This window comes from Polypterus senegalus, chromosome 12 (genome assembly GCF_016835505.1).
Source record: "Polypterus senegalus isolate Bchr_013 chromosome 12, ASM1683550v1, whole genome shotgun sequence".
Lineage (NCBI taxonomy): Eukaryota > Metazoa > Chordata > Cladistia > Polypteriformes > Polypteridae > Polypterus > Polypterus senegalus.
Window position 1 is genome coordinate 59986851 of NC_053165.1, and position 17467 is coordinate 60004317.

Consider the following 17467-nt stretch of genomic DNA (forward strand, 5'->3'; position numbering starts at 1 on the left):
ATTAAAAGTCGTCCTTCAGGTCATTAGGGGACAACAAGATGGTTTAACATAGTAGATTGGGATCAGTGCTGCTGTATAATGCAGGGTAGGCTATCCATGGCCTGTCAGAGAGACCTGGCCCTTAAAACGGGAGCTGGAGATCAGAGGCCTCATGCATAACATAGTGCGTAGAACTGACATTAAAATGCGGCATACAGACAAAAGTCGAAATGTGCGTACGCACAAAAAACTTCAGATGCAGAAAACCATGCGTAAGCCAACTTCAGTGCAATTCCACTACATAAATCCCGGTCTGCGTGAAATGTAACACTCGTGCACGTGCCTGCCGCCCCTCCCAGACTCCTCCCAGAATTACACCTCTTTGAATATGCAAATCAATATAAATATTCCTTTAAGTTTAGCATTGTGTGAAAAGACAATGGCAAAGCACAGGGAAAAAAGAAGAATTTCAGCAAATGCCAAGTGGAAGCAATGGAAAACATACTATTTGTTGGTTTAAGCAGTTATATAAACAACAAAAGGAAGTTGATCGAAAGTTCAGAAAGTCGCACAGTACATGCAATTAAATAGAAGTGGTCAGATATTAAAGTCGCCATGAAAAGGAGAGTTGTAGCCAACTGTCTGAGTGTCTTATGGAAGCTTATTAGGATACAGAGAAAAGAAAAAAAATAGGGGAACAGTTGAAAGAAAAAGAAAAAAAAAACTTGAAATGTCAACTTTAATCTCAAAAGTTCCACTTTAATCACGTAGTTTATTTTGTCATTAAAGTAGAACGTTATAAACGCCATCCTAAAATCATTTAATTTACTAGTTTCTCAAATTCCATCGTAACTAAAATAGCACATTAAATGCTTTGTACTCTGTGTGTTCTTCTATGTACTTGTGCTACTTAAATGGGCTTTCTCTTACGCTCGACCTGGCACAGAATACATTAACATTCATGATGTTACAGATCTCAAACTAATTAAATACTAAGATGTATACTTGATATATCATGATGACAGGAATTAAAGCATGTATAAAACATGAAGGCACGGTGGCGCAGAAGTAACAATGAGCTGGTGCCCCGTCAAGAGATTGTTCCTGCCTCCCGCTAGATGCTTGCTGCATGACCCTCAATGAAATAATTTATTGCAACAGTACTGTCCCTTTCAAAAGTACTAACCCCCGATTCCAATCACCACAATAAGTTCTTTAATAAATGCAAAATCATCTCCAAGCTTAGAACGCTGATTCTTCAAAACTTTTAAGGAACAGTAAAATAGCTTCGTAGTATATGTTTAATTATCCAAACCATCTATTCATCTAGGGTCACGCCAGTCCCAGCAAGCATATAGCACGAGGCAGGAACTATCCGTGAATGGGACACCAGCTTATTGCTACCACTGTCTACCATATCCACACATTTAATTATTAACAGTATACATTATTTAAATGAAGTTAAAAATGTATCTGTATAATGTAATATATATACTTTAATGCATTTCATTTTAAAAATGATATCTAGAACTCCATGAAGATAGATCTTGGAAATTTAAATTGCCTTAGAACTTATTTTCCTATAAAATGATAAAATAACAGTAATAATAATACAATAAAAACAATGAAAAACATACAATATGAAAGCAGAAGTGGCTCAGGTTGTGCAATATTATAACTGAAGTGCAAGTTTACAGTGAGATACTTATTATCTTACTTATCAGTACAAACGTTTCTACCGGGAGCACTTGATGAATTGATTGAGTGTGTTTAGAGCTCTTGGGATGAAACTGCTTCTGACCTGCGAGGTCCCTACAGGAAAGGCTCTGAAGCGTTTACAGTATGGAAGAGGTTCAAATAGACTGTGCATATCGCTGAGGCAATGTGTGCTTGATGCTGTATCCCGATAATGATCTCCGCTCTCAACACAATCTGCTGTACAGCACTCAGATACAGTGGGTTAAAATACTCTGAGTGGTGCACTGAGAGTAACAATGCTAAACCAGCTATGGTATTTGGAATAGCTTGGCCATTCCGTGCATCATTATATTATTATAGGTTGATTACAATCAGATGCCTTAAACTAAAAACCGATATGAGGTTATCAGTGTATTTGATAAAGCCGCGTCAGGGATATGAATCTTAAAAATAAAGGGAAACACACAGGAACAGTAGCACTGCTTTGACGTTGGGTGCCACCAGTGTGCATAACTGAGCCAAAAATGTGCATACGTAATGGTTTGAGCTGGTGTGAGAATGTGCATGGCTTTACACCAAATTTAGTTTTTATACAATGCGATGTGAGCATTTTGAAGATGTCGCATGGAAATCTAGGAAAGTGCCACTGAAATTCCAACAAGTGTACCTGACTGTTCTGACCATTGTTTGGGGTCTAAAGGCAATTCCCTACTAATGAAAGTGAAGTCAGAAGGAGAATTTGGAACAAATGTTCAAAAAGACTAAAGATAAAGAGGCCAGAGCTGAAAGAGAGAGAAATAGAGAGAGTGAGTCAGGGGATTTTAAGAGTGCATTATTGTGGAATAGTTTTGGGCAACTGGACATACCACCCCACTCAGTAGACAGAAGCCTCCATTTAAAGGCTGGCCTGGAATAGGCCACAGTTTTCTATTTTGTGCTGTACTTTATTTAATTTCCCCCATGCATATATTGTATTGCCCAATAAATATTCTGCTCTCCTTGGCATCATTCTAGGTTTATCAACTCTATGAGAGGTCCGCCTAAATGTTTATTTGGACTAATGCAGTGCAATGCAAAAACAGGAAGTAAAAAAAAAAAAAAAAGAGGAAATAGTAGGAGAAATGAGAATAAATACAGTAGGTCTATAGCGGCATTAGTGCAGGACAACTGACGCTGCACACTGGGCAGTATAAAACTAAACATGGCCATTCTTCTGTGGGCTGGGCATGCTACCACAACAATGGGTCCATTAAGCTGAATGGTTGGACTACTGAAAGGTTTTCTGTTGATTTTTAACTGTACATATGAATTACATGGACTGCAGAAATTTACAAACTAGAGTCACAATTGAAGTTTAAAATGCATTTCATGACAAGCTTATAATACTATAACACTCTGTGCCAAAAACACATTATGATGGATTTTTTCCTTAATACGTAGATGATCACTACCTTACAGTTGACAATGCAGACATGTGTTAACCACTAAATCAGCAGGAATTTCTTTGTGCACCTCTAGTGGAACTAACTATAAACTATCTATAGTCAAATAACAGTGAGCCACTAAGAAGTAATTACCTGCAGGAGCTCTAAGTAATGAAACATACAAATGGACAGCCTACCACACATTTTATTTTTTCTGTTAGCTTTAAGTCATGAGCTTCACAGTTGCAATCTGAACATGGCAGAAGGAGAAGAATAAAACAAGACAAAATGAAAATCAAAATAGCACTAGTCTATGATCTGCTGACTTCTATTTCAGCTTGTCATTGCTCTTCTGCTCCTCATGTTCAAACAAAACTGTTGTCAGAAAAAGGCACAGCAGCAATTCTCCTGACACAAACATACAAGTTGCTAGAAAAAACAGGCCACCGCCTGCCACTTACCTGCTCATTGACACGTTTGCAGAAGATTGCCAATATGAAGACAGAAGCAATTGGAGGGCCCAGGTAGCTGGTGATGGACTGAATGTAGTCAAATAGCTGCCCTCCCTGAGCTGCCTGGACAATCGGGATCCAGGCAATGCTGATACCAATGAGGAAGAGGATAAAAACCCTAAAATACACAAAGGAGAAGGACAGGTCAGAGAGTGGTGTGAAACTGGCGAGAGGTGGCTATAGAGACATTTGGGAAAAAATGTCTTGATATCAGGGAGGCACATTCTTGTTTTGGTATTTATTTTTTCATTATTTAATTATTATTTGCACAATAAAAAACTGAAAAACCCAATTTTTACAAAAGTGACCTATGACTTGTCAGGAACCCCTTTGACCAGATCTTCACTCCCCACTCCACGATTCCATGTGATCAATTTTATTAACAGGTGATGCCTGCATTACGGTGGAAACAGACTCCTTTACCAAGAAGCCCCGAGACATTTCATTTAAAAAAAGCTTTTCAAGGAGGTCATACCTTCCAGCCAACATAAGCTCCTTTTCTGTTGCACGCTTTCGGATTCTGGCATAAATGTCCATGGTAAACAAAGTACTGGCACTGTTAAAGATGGAAGTCAGGGAGCTCATGAGAGATGCCAACATCACAGACAGCATTAGACCTCGCAAGCCTGCAAGGGGAGAAAAGCACATTTAATCTAGTCATTCCTTACAATGAACGCTAACGGTCAAAATACTTAAGAGTTGGATGAAGCCTGCCTCAGACACACATAGTAATTAGCTTCACTGACATAGTACGCATGCCAAGGCCAGAAAATAAATATGTCAGGCACTTGCAGTGAACAGCTTACCCAAACTAGTGAGTACATTACCCAGTGACATTTGAAAAGCAGCGCCAAAGGCTGAAGACGTCACACCTTTACATAAATTACATCAAAAATCAACCTCTAAACCACAAAACAGGAGATCTAAAAAAATGGCCAGAATCTAAAATAGATTTTTAAGTCAAAGGTTATAATAAAATTTATCTTCAGGGTTGCAATCTTTCCACAAAGAGACACCAGCTAGAGAGAAGATCTAACTCAGGGGATTCACCGGCACATTGAGTAACCTGGTGACCGTCAGAGTTAGTGGGTGTCATGTGTTTAGACACTTACCATTTGGCATCAATTTGACCACCAGCCTGGGATAAGCGATGTTACTGCAACCTACACTCACTTTACAGCTGGCCTCACACTGAGCTGGGGTTGCACAAGCGACCACATCTGCAATGAGAATAACATGTTTAGCTGTTGCTTCCGGTCCCACTGTGACCATTGACTGTCACCCCAGTCCAAGCAGGTCTCATTCTGCCATTCAGGTCCTATAATTAGACCACTTCATTACAAAATACATGACAGTCATAGCCGTGTTTTCAATTTCACCCATGACTAGCAGAAAAAAAGGTGCAGGGAATCCAAAATACAACTATGCCAACCTTATTACATTCATAGTTCCTCTTGGAATTATTTTGAATCATTTACAGAACCCATCTGCACATTCCCATCCCATCAGCTTTTACAACACACTCACCTGTGTACAAAATCCTGCTGATCATCCCTGGGAACACCATCAGAAACATGGGCAGCAATTTGAGATAGCCACACAGAATGCAGCCAGCTTTCACATGAGACATGTTTTTGGCAGAGAGACAACGCTGAACAATTACCTGGTGACAGAGAGAAAGGTGTTGTGAGTGACGATATGAGAACACTTTTCAAATTTAAAAGAGGAGCACCACCAAGGCAGAAGAACTATGACCTGTCGGATAACACCAATAAGGAAGGATGCTTTCAAATTAATTGTCAGTTCTCTGGGACTGATGGAGAGGTTTTGGTGCATCAAGAAGATGGCAGCAGAGGCCAAAGCAAAATCTCCATGTGCAGCAGTCGTCTGGGGAGGCCATGATCGATGACTCTCATAAAGCTTCACAGAGGCTTTAACAAATTATTCAGTGACTTTGGGCAGGTTTTTTTTCTGTGAAAGAAATATTGCCTTTGACTGAATATGTTGTTTAGCAGTAGAAGATGCACGCAGAAAAACCTTTGTTGTATGTGCTGGCTTTGGAAAATGCAGAATGGGAGGCATTTAGTGAGACTGGATCTATGTTTGTGGCCGAGGTCGTTGAGTTTATTGAAGACTCTGCATTGGCAATGCCGCCAGGGTGGATGAGGTCCAGCAGATAATGCTGGAAGAGTTGCATAGATGTATTGCAGTTAATGGGGAACTACAGGTTAGAAGACTGAGGTGGTGGTAACTGCTTCAAAAATAAAACTTGGATGGGGGCAAAAGAGCTACCAAATAACTGCATTCCTCAGTCTCCTTGGGAAATCACATGCCAAGGTATAGAACACGAGGGTCCAAACATCAGTCAAATCTCAGCTTCATTAGACCAAAATGGGTTCTGGCCTGACCAAGTAACCAAATTCTACATCTATTTTCCTAGCATAGAAATGTGAAGGGCCTTGGAAATTTTCTAATCCTATGCAAATTTCACACACACTTTGTAGACCCCCAAAAAAGTTTAACAACTCAAATGCAAAAAAGGTAGAGGAATCTGTTCTTGGACAGTGACAGGTTTCAAGTCTATTTAAAGTAGGTTCAAGGCTCCAACAAGTCTATTTATTGTCTTCTCATTTTTGGGATATCCAAGGACTGCAAAGAATTGGATCCCCTTTAAAGTACGGGTGTTCCATTTTGACGTCATAAAAGTTGCATCTCTACTGTTTGCACAGGATGTTGTGTTCTTGGTATCAGCTGTTACCTCCAGTGCATTCTGCTGTGGTTCACTACTGAATGTGAAGCAGATGGAAAGAGAATAATCACCTAAGCATCCAGGCTCAAGGTCCTCTCCAGGAAAAGAGCAGCTTGTGTTTTATAAGCAAGCAACAAGCGGTTAGAGCTTGCTGAAGATTTCATATGTGTTGGGTTCTTGTTCACAAATGAGTGACATATTGGTCCGTTGGTGCGGTTATTGTTTGATTTGTATTAGATGGGTGATTTTGGAACTGGAGATAGAACCTCATTTAATCTCTATCCCACTCTCACATGTAATCTTTGGTTAGTAACTGAAAGTGTGATGTCACATGAGCAGGTAGCCAAAATGAGATTTCTACCCAGGGTTCCACTAGGAGGACCACGGAGTAGAGTTGAGCAACTCCAGACAGACAGACAGACAGATGTACAATGATATAGAATAGGAATCTATTGAGGATGACCCTGGAGGTATACCAGGGAAGACTCACTGGACAAATTATGGGTCTCTGAAGGGCTGGAAATCCAACAGAAGATTTGGACTGTTACTAGGGATTTGGCTAAGTATGGTCTGGGCTGTTCAGCCTATTTCTACCATGACCCTCAAATGGCAAAATAGATGCAAAATGACTGAGTGAGCAAGTCAGTCAAGTGTTCAGTGATATCACACCAGTCACCAAAAACAAGGCATGGATCTGCACCATCTACTAAAGTGGTCATTAGAAGATCGGACAACTGCCTTTGGTGGGGTTGAGGCTGGTATGTGTTCTGTCCCTTTCTTTTCTTCGAGGCTTCATTATGATCATTCATTAGTTAGCAGAATATCCATGGATAGTGGTCTTGGTGCTTTTTACCAATTTTTGAGATTTTAAGTTTTTTCTTTATCTTGATAACACTCCTATGTATAAATCATTTCTTGTAGTTATCCTGCAGTTTCAGGATAAGAAAGCCTCTGCATTATTTTTAAAATGTTGATTGAACGTTCAGTAATGAATAATGTCTTGGAATCCCACTAACTGTTCAAGGTTCTTCATTGTTTTTTTTTAATACCCTATAGTTACCAAAAAAAGACACACTGAGCATTGTCTATCATTAGTTAGTCAGATCTCCAGCAGCAGGCCTGAGCATATTAGATGTCAAAGTCATTCAGTATCTCTTTACAACCATTAGTCAACCCAATGTGGTCACCGCTGGAGATGCAGAGCAATTTTCCATGATGTCTACCTACCTCTACCCTCACATACCTGATCAGTGCACCAGTACCATATGCCCAAGATGGACAATCCAAATACAAGCCCTGGCCATGGGAGGTCTCCAGTGACAGCGTTTCTGAAAATGTGAAAGGAGTCCGGTCGAGGAGTATAGCAGGAGGCACTGATGTTGTAGCCGGCTTCAGTGGTGATCCTGGGAATGGCCTCCATGTATTTCTCAATGAAAGCATTATAACCTCCAACTTCATGGAAGGCTGTGGGAGTATTTTGAAAAAGAACAGATTCAGCTACTACAGATCTGTGCCAGCAGTTAAATATTTTTAATAGAAGGTCCATGAAGCTTGATTTGAATGTTAAAGGAAAAGGAGGACTTACCAAAGCCCATTAGAATAAAGGCACCAACAACCATAATGAAGGACTGCAGAGTGTCGGTATAAATGACAGCGGCCAGACCCCCTAGGAAGACAGAGAGCAAAATGACCTGAAAGGTCCTGGGATAGATGATAGTAGAAGCATGGAAGATTTTTAAAAAATTAATGTTACAATGTAAAGGAAATTTGTGAGATTATTACATTACTGTTATCAACAGTGGGCTTCGGCATTGCAGGCAACACTGATTAATTATGTCACAAATCATGGGCGTAAACAGTAAATGATCTACAATTTCACATTTTATATAAATGTGTAAAAGAGAAAATCCAATATAAAATGTAACTCCACTAAAAGACCCATTAAAAAAAATATCTTATTTCTGAAACACCAGGGTATGACATTTTTTTTATATTAGTTCAGATTTTCAGTGCGAAGAGCTGCTGTAAAAAACACCTAACAATGGGCTTTGTAGATGTGGTGTCTACCAACTATAGTCTCAGCATAAAAGAAAAGAAGAATTCAGGAGTGAAACACTCTAAAAAAAACCTGTGGATAGGGCCTGCCATTAAGATAAGATACTCTACTGCATGGTGGCAGAAAATAAAAAGAAATTGATGTCCAACTTCAAATGACTCCAGCCAGCTGCACATGTGCAAACTACAAGAATATAAGAACAATCTGGACAAGGGCAGGCTATTCAGCCCACTGGCTCACCACGCGCCATTCACCTGAAGTACTACCATGTACCATCAGCCACTGGGCTCTGTGAAGAAGGCTACATACTTTTGATTGCTGCTATCAATTTTATGTTTTTCCTTAAATTTTTTGCTATCTTTAGACTTCCAACATTATCGTTGTTGTTTTTGTGGTTTCCCTGCATGCACAAAACTATCGAGATACTCTGAAGCATGATAAGCAGGTTCAATATTAGACGTATGAATGAAGAAATGTATTTGTTTAGCAATGAGCAACACGTTTTTAGCCAGAGGTCATTTTTAAATGTGATAAAGCTACTCTGTTTTCACACACGCCATTTAACTAGATGGTTGTGACTGGCAGGCATCCATTCTTTCACAAAGTTATTTTATAAGAGAGCTCTCAACCCCTCACCAATATCACTGGGCAGTAATTAATTCATAATTGTCTTTATAAAAGTGCGGTATCCTCCAATATTGTATGATGCCACACCCTCAACACCTTTGGATGGCGTGCAGTGTAGAAGCCACATGATTAGTGACATACATGTGCTACATTCTTGTTTTCAAACTAATTGTTCTTACCTTGCCTCTTGCTGAAAAAAATGGCTGGAATTTGAGGTTCCCAGATTCAAATATGAAGACTAGTGTTTTATTATCTCATTATAAAAACAGGTCTTTGACTACGACTCTCAAAGACTTTTCTGCAAATCTTTGGCTGATTGTCACTCTCAATAATGTGAATATTTTTTGCCAGTTAACTCCAATCATAATTCAGTTACCGTATATACTTGCAGATAAGTTCTCTCGCAGATAAGTCGGGGCTTGATTTTACAGTATGATTTCTGGTGTTTTATAATGTTAGTTGTATAAGTCGAATGCGGAAAACTCACACTATTGGTCCAAGAGATTATGATATGCTAACACTCACCTGGGAGAGTAACCATGGAGCACACAGCCTTTTTTTTTTTCCTATGTATTGTGCCTACATGACCACACGGTAATACCTGAACGATTCTGAAGCGACGTTTGCACTGATTTGTGTTTTTTGTATCTCATACACCTTTATTGTAAGAGCATACCTTATCTATGATGGAGCGTTCAATCAGAAGAAAATATGAAGGTGGTTTTAAATTAAACCGAAAGAAATTGGTAACTGCACTGCTGCAACAAAATTCAATGTGTCTGAGAAACTGATGTGAGATTGGTGGAGACAAGAAGATGTAAAAAAAAAAAAAATGATCGATTTTTCGGGTTTCAAGACCCGACTTATATGTGAGTATATACAATCATTTTATTTTTCTGGGACTGAACCTCTAAACACCGTTGTATCAATACTTTACACAGCTGTTAGTTAACAACGAACAAGCCCTGATGCTTCTCTGTGACCCATTTATTTCATAGCTGCAATAAGCCATGGTCAGAGGGGTTTTGATTAACACCATGATGCATAGCAATGTCACCAACCTGTTACAGTGTATAATGCAGTAATCAACAGCAAGATGAAGACAGCCAGGTAAATATCCAGACCCAAAGCCTGCTGGATGAAGATAGCACCAGAGAACATGTCCGCCTGCCAAGAGACATACTGTATGTGAGTAAGCCACTCAATCATTGTGCAAGTCATGCCCTGTCTATGTCTTCCTGGCCCTGAAATACAGTAGACATGCCACTTTACAGGCACTGCGGTGGACTGGCGCCCTGCCCAGGGTTTGTTTCCTGCCTTGCGCCCTGTGTTGGCTGGGATTGGCTCCAGCAGACTGACTGACTGACTGACTGACTTGACAGGCATAGCAGACTAGAGGCTCTCAGGCTTTTCTTCATGATGAGAGAACAGGGTTATGCAGCTCCATCTACCCTTTTTATGACTCCTTTATTTATGCCAAATAAACAAAAGGTGACCTAACCTGACCTTAAATATTATATTAGTAAACATGCACAACTATTGCTTTAGTGAATCTCCAGCTAATCATGAAAGGGAAGATAGAAGAAGCAGTTTTAACATTGATCAGAGGGCTTCCATACCACAACCTTCCACCCTCACCTTTCATGCTGGCCTTCTGCATAAACATAATGGTATCAGAACTGTATACACACTTCAGTAATGGACAAGTGTGTTATAAATAAAGGTAATGAACAGGCAGTATAGCAAGGATTTGTTCTGTTAACAGTGTGGGAGAAAAAGCTATCAATCAGGCATCACTCAGGTTGAAAAATGTCTGCTTTTGTTATTCCAGATAGCAGCTACTGTGGCCCTCCAGTATATAAACTTGACACTCCTGAAGTAGCACCTCCCTGAGGTCACACACCCCTCTAGACATACCGAGATCTTGGTGAAGACGTACAGGAGTAGGGAGAGGATAGACAGGTAGATGCGGATACGCTGGCCCCCAAATCGCTTCTTTAAATATTCAGGCATGGTCACCACCTACAACAATAAAAAAAAAAAAAATGACTTGAGAAGTTTCAGTACACAAATTCATGGGACATCCTTGCATTTGGCAGTCAACCTGTCGTGTGGAAGATGGGAAAAAGAAAAAAAAAGATGCTAAATAATAATATGAAACCATAATAAATAGAGAGGTTGAGAAATCCATTTACTCTATGCCACAATTAAAATGGTTGTGTTTTACACAGTTTCACGAGTTCAACTACTGGTGCCCACAGAAACTTGCTGAAAGTGCAGGACGGTGACTTTGACAGCTGACTGTTTAAATGACGACTGCTTGGTGCTGAAGAAGTTCTATTCTCCACATGGAAGTCCATGTTTCTAAATGCAACAGATAGACATACCCCCTTATTTTGTTTAATATGAGTCTCCTGAAATTGTATGAGGCATGTAGACTCTCCAAACACTGCTCCGTGAATGGATAACTAGTAGAACTCACCCCAGCTTTAATGTAGATCGGCACGAACAGCCATCCAAGCAGAAGAACCATCACCAATGCCTAAAAATAGAGAAAACATTGCAGTGGTTAGCAACATGAACCAGCGCCATTACATTTGTGTTGAGGTGACAGACCAAGAGGTCAATAGTCAAAGAAACGGACATCACACTAACTGAGGAGTTTACATTGCACACAAATGGAAGGAATGCTTGTTATACATGCAAACACGTATTTAGCTTTATGTTTTATATCAGGGGTGCCCACACTTTTTCGGCTTGTGAGCTACTTTTAAAATGACTAGGTCAAAATGATCTACCTACATTAAAAATGATTATATATATACTACCCTCCCCAAACAATTTTTTTTTTTTAAATCCCTTCTTTACTCGATATAAATTGGAAGGCTAACTAGATCATAGGCGGAGTTTTGCAATAGCTTGCGGGTTTTATCATGTGTGTGGGATGACCAGTGTGTCAGAAGAAAGATCTCAGACTGGCCGCCCTGTATGTCAATCAAGTGGCAAATGCCATAGGGAGGATATATGATAGACTAACTTTTAAAAAAATGTTTTGAACGTAACGTGATCTACCTGCACTACCTTTGCGATCTACCGGTTGACCGCGATCAATGCATTGGGCACCCCTGTTTTATATTAACATTCTGATACAGAGAATCAAGCAAGTGTTTTTACAATTGTAAAGGTCAACATTTACATCAACGAATAGATTTACAACATCCGAAATATAATCAATAAACAGTGTGTCTGACCGTGGGCATCATCTTAGTGATAAAGAGCTTGAGATCTTGAGCATAGTACTCTTCTGTTCACTTTACTCCTATGTGTCAGCCTAGAATATCTAACCTCGTGTTTCACTGAAGAGCAGAAAAGGAGAGTTGCAGATACTCACGTTCCATTCAAAGCCTCCAATTGCAATCCCAGCCGCTGCTCCTGTCCCAGCCAAGCCGACAAAGTGACCGCTGCCAATATTACTGGCAAACAGAGAGGCACCGATCTGAAATCAAGCAAACCATAGTAGAGCTTATAATCTAGGAATTAGGCTTGGAAGCTTGGTTGAAGGAGAACAGAGAGCTATGGAGACCTTAACTTATAGCCAATAACTAATTTTTCCTGGGTTAAGGTTAGGAAGGAAGGAAAAGATGCTTGTTTTGAACAGAGGTATTCTTCTGCCTGGGTTTTGAAATCCACAGTTTAATCTGACATCACTAGAAGAATATCCTCTCATAGTATGCCAGTATTTCGGGTATCAAGACCCGACTTATATGTAAGTATATATATACGGTACTTTTGACACAAAACGTTAATGGGCCATCAAGCAAAGGTTCCATTGCTGTGTTTTGTTTTTTTTTTGTGTTTACCCTGGTAATAAAAGAACCATACCAGTGTGCTTCATAAAAGAGGCTACCAAATGTTTTACCCGAGTTACAGTAAGGATGTCCAGAGAGAGTGAGCAAGCAATGACACTTGTACGGGTGTCTGGAGCACTGGTTCTTCTCACCTTATCAAGTTCATCTCAGTAGAAGGACAAAGGCCAATGCAGGAGGGATCAGGGAAGATCCTCTTATCTACATTAATCTTTTAACCACTTAATTCAATGAAAAACGTAGAGAGACTGGTCTATCTATCTATAACCTTTTAACTGCCTCTGAATGCATTTATATGACTATAAAGGACAGTGAGGTGGCAAGAGCTGCTGCTTCATGGATCCAAGATCTGAATTCCACTCCTGGTTCTAGTTTTTGTTTATAGAGTATGCATGTTCTTACCATGAGTGGGTGGGCTTTTTGCCACCTCCCCAAAGACATACAGCATGTGTTAGGTTAATTGTTGACTCTAATCTGGTCTTGGGTGACAATACACTATGCACTGGACTTCTGCCCTGACCAGGGCTTCTTCCCAAGACTGATGTGTTGATGTGCATACTGTATGGCTCAGTATTGTTGTGTTCAGTAATTTACCTTCAGTAAATTTTGGATTAAGTTTGGAATAATGTGTAGTTAGCTGAACTTACAAGTGCACATGAAATGAGACTGTGAGAACTGATATTGGGCCTCCAACCAACACAAATGACAGAAATGTATAAAACAACAAGAGATCTCTCTCTTATTAGTGTTTGCTGCTTCTTTCTACTCAAATGCCCCATTGTTTGCTATTCCATCTGTCATCGTGAGCAGCCACTCCATGATCTCAACAGTTGTGGTTTGCACTGTTACACAGATACTTACTGGCCACCAAACCATGCTGCGCCCTGCCAGAAAAAATCCTCCCACAGTGCCTCGGTTGCTGCGTATCATTGCCTTAAAAACAAAAAAAAAGTCAATTATCAATTTGATCATGGGGTATTAGGGTAAAGCATTTTGCTTAAAAAGAAAAAGCCCAAAGGTGGAGTTCTGTTTTCTCATCTTATCATACCTAATCAGGTTCGTCTACACCTCTATTCAACGTCTAGAAATACAGATAAGATTAAAATTAAAGCAACACTGGCATCCAATTCAGTGCTGACTCCTGCTGCCTCACAGAGCAGGTTTAAAAAAAATCGAAGGCCACAAAGGTGCATTGTATAGCACCGTGCAACTCATCCAACTTCCCTGACTTCAGAGTAGAGAGGAGGGAGACGTCCCTTGTTGACAATCCCTGATTACAGTAGCAATTTACAGGAAGAGGAGAGAAAAAGCAATTAAAGTGTTTCACTCGCAGTTAAGGCCAAGGAATGAATCAACGTAAAAAAGATTTAGCTTGACAATGGTGCAATAAAGGCATCACTGGCTCAAATGTCAAGCATCTGACAAAGCTCGCTAACTACAAAGGTCACCACAGAAAGTGACACAGGTCGAGCCGAACACTGCTTTGCCTCTGCTCAAACTCGGATCACTTTATAATTCTTTGATTGGACGTTTGTGAACGGTTATGCAGGTCACGTTCATTAAGAAAGACACTATAAAAAGTCACCATTTGTACAACTTGCAAGTCATATAATGGTGAAGCTGCTAGCGTTGCTGCCACGCTGCACCAGTGTCCCATTTTGCCTGTAGATAGACGTTTCTCCCTGTGGTTATGTGGATTGCTGAAATTCAAATGCAAGGTAATCTGATTGCAAACATTGTGTCCTTTGACCGACAAGAATCCTGCACCCTAATGCTACTTCCTGCATTAGTGTATTAGAAACATTGGATTCCAACAATGAATGGAAGATGTACTTTATTCATTCATAAAGTGCTCTGTCATTTTTTTTTATAATTGTGTGCATTACAGACAAGAATGTGGCCATAAGATGAACACTTGTATACTGATTTCTGTACATCCCACTGCTGCCTCAATGTCAGTCGTAAAATTTAATTTGAGCTTTCTGTTCACATCTACAAATCTCTGAACCATAAAAATTCAAGCTACACTTCGCATTTGTTTCTGTGTCAACATGAAGTGACAAAAGGTTCACTCTCTGACCAAGCGCTGTCACTTTTGGGACTCCATGAGGGGCAACTGTAGTCATGCTGAAATAGAGAGAGGCAGCTGCAAAACAGAAACCTTGGCAGAGAGACCTGACTGACCACAACAGTTCAAGTCCAACAGCTCACTTGAGGAGGACTTGGCCTTTTTTCCCTCGCCAACTCTCAAATCTCTTTCTCATTGGAAATTCTTGATTTTTAAAACCCTAACCCTTGAAAGATCTTCTCTCTCTTCCTGACTCTGATTGAGACAAACAGAAGAGCTGGACTACTGCAAGAAACCTGCTAACTTTTAACCCTCTTAGTTAGTCAGTACAGGTTAATATCTACAGGTGGTATGCACATTTTTAGGTTTCATGTTTCATTGAGCCCACCAACCTCTGCTATATGAATATGGTAGGAAAAATCTGGACTACGTGGGAGGTGAAAGAGCCTTGAAAATGTGAGACAGTAAAACTCCCTGTAATTTAAACACACTCGACTTCAAAGGACCTTTGTTTTTAGAATGGCAACTATTTACTCTGTGCGTTCCTTCAAAGGTAAACCAGGAAATACCTTTATTTACGCACATGTTCCCGCCACTTAGGGACTTGGGTAGTCGATTAACTTAATTTGTGATGCCGGGACTAGATTGGAAGAAACTGTACAGTGAAGGCTCACTGGTGGGGAATGAACAGTACGCCGATTCTGATGTTCGCTGAATGAGCCTACCACAGTGCTTGGATTGCTCAGAGAAATTATGTGGCAAACTGAAGTGCTGACTCTTCTTCTTTTAGAAGTCTGCCTGCCTACAGCTCTAAACTGGGGTACTGGCTGACAACTTTTCTACACTTGTACCTCCTCATGCTGCCCCACACTGTACCCTTAACCAATACAAATGCCACCCCACTGTTCGCCAATCATTAGACCTGCCTAATCTATTTCTCTACTGCATGGGACTGGAGCAGCATGGAGGGAACAAACCCTGGAAAGTATACCCTCATGCAAACACCCACACTCTCTCATAAGGTATCAGAAAGAAAATAGGGAAAAAAAAAAAAATACTTACCCATATGCCAATGGCCAAAACCAGGATGAAGTAGACCACAATCACTGAAATATCAGCCGCATTGTTGATGGCCATGCTGTCATCAGTTGACGGAGAGGGAGTGGACGTCCAGCTTCTTGCCGACCCTGTAAGACTGGCGTCTGTCATGCTGGCATTGGAGTCTGGTGCCTCTTTCCAAAATGAAGTGCAGAGTTCTTTGCTTTTCTTTATAAATGCTAACCAGGGCTTGGATACACAAATCATTAATAATCAACTCACTGGTGCAATCGCATACACATTAAATTTGGTTCTCTCTTCCTTGTTCCACTGCCTCCCTAAAAGGCAGCCCTCCTGAGCTCAGGTCACCATCACTCAGTCAAAAATGACAAGCCACACTGCCAGGAGAATAGTCAGGGCAGACTATTAAGGGGGGCTACACAGCAACGTGAAGGAGGGGCTGCGGCTGACTGGTGGGTCACATACAGTTGGTATCAAAGTCTTCTGCAATTTGCCAAGCAGTAGTCAAGGTCTCCTCTGTGAGGTGTTAGACTGTGCCTGTCGGGACGTTTACACACCAAATTAGACTTGCTAATAGCATTTTAAAGAGGCCCTTGTGCCTCAAAGTTCACGCTGGTAGGGAAGTAATGATTACACAAGCCAGTGTCTTCGGGAGCCAGACTAAGGTGCTCACTTTTCAGTGCACGTTCATATGTTGTAGGTTATCGCATTTGGAATTTCTCCTGCCGTATGTGTATGATCTCAGATTTTGGCACTTATGCCTTTAAATAAATTTCATTAGCATGTTTTTCATTCCTTTGTAGCTTAATACCGCTTTACTAGTATCTCTCATTGTGGTTATCTTCAATTTTCTCTTTTCATTTTGTATACAGAGGACTATGTTGCAGAGTAATCCCATGAATAAGGACATCGATAGTTCAAACCACTGCACTTGAGTTGATCTGAACTGTTTTTTCATGTGATCCGTATACTGCCTTGCCATGGTGGTTACAGTATATAAAAAAAAAGTTTGACTGATTGGTAGTCTAGCTAGCATGGTGTCCTGGGTTCAAACTCTGTGTGTGTGTGTGTGTGTGTATATAATGTACAAGCTCTCACTGTGTCCCACATTCCAAAGACAGGCATGTTTGGTGAACTGCTGATTCTAGATTGACCCACTGTGTACGCCCGAGGCCACCAAGTATGGAGTCTGGGAGAGCAGATCGAGGCAAGAGTGGGGAGAAAGAAGGCCCAGAGGAAGGAGCGAAGGAGCAGGTAGAACACGATTATAAAGAGTAGCACTTTGGCTGGTAAGTGGGCCAGCCACCCACCCCACCTGCTCAGACCCCTGTGCGTGTTGGCCTAAAGAGGCTGATATTCTGTTGTGTAATACAATGTGCAACTCGTTTTAACCTTGCTCTCCTTGACTTTAACTCTGGTTGTTTTATTT

At 40.6% G+C, this 17467-nt stretch overlaps 1 protein-coding gene across 1 annotated transcript in view; it reads right to left on the minus strand.

The window, feature by feature from the left end:
• LOC120540820 (sodium/glucose cotransporter 1-like) overlaps positions 1–16403 on the minus strand; it is a 28550-nt gene extending 12147 nt beyond the window's left edge. The window contains exons 1-12 of the mRNA XM_039771895.1: positions 16042–16403; positions 13773–13844; positions 12437–12541; positions 11528–11587; positions 10963–11067; positions 10107–10212; positions 7948–8028; positions 7606–7826; positions 5141–5276; positions 4726–4833; positions 4089–4239; positions 3563–3731 (exon numbers count right to left, since the gene is read on the minus strand). Of these exons, the coding sequence (XP_039627829.1) occupies positions 3563–3731; positions 4089–4239; positions 4726–4833; positions 5141–5276; positions 7606–7826; positions 7948–8028; positions 10107–10212; positions 10963–11067; positions 11528–11587; positions 12437–12541; positions 13773–13844; positions 16042–16284 (1557 nt within the window). The 5' untranslated portion in view covers positions 16285–16403. The remainder of the gene's footprint in view (positions 1–3562; positions 3732–4088; positions 4240–4725; positions 4834–5140; positions 5277–7605; positions 7827–7947; positions 8029–10106; positions 10213–10962; positions 11068–11527; positions 11588–12436; positions 12542–13772; positions 13845–16041) is intronic.
• Between the last annotated feature and the right edge of the window lie 1064 nt (positions 16404–17467).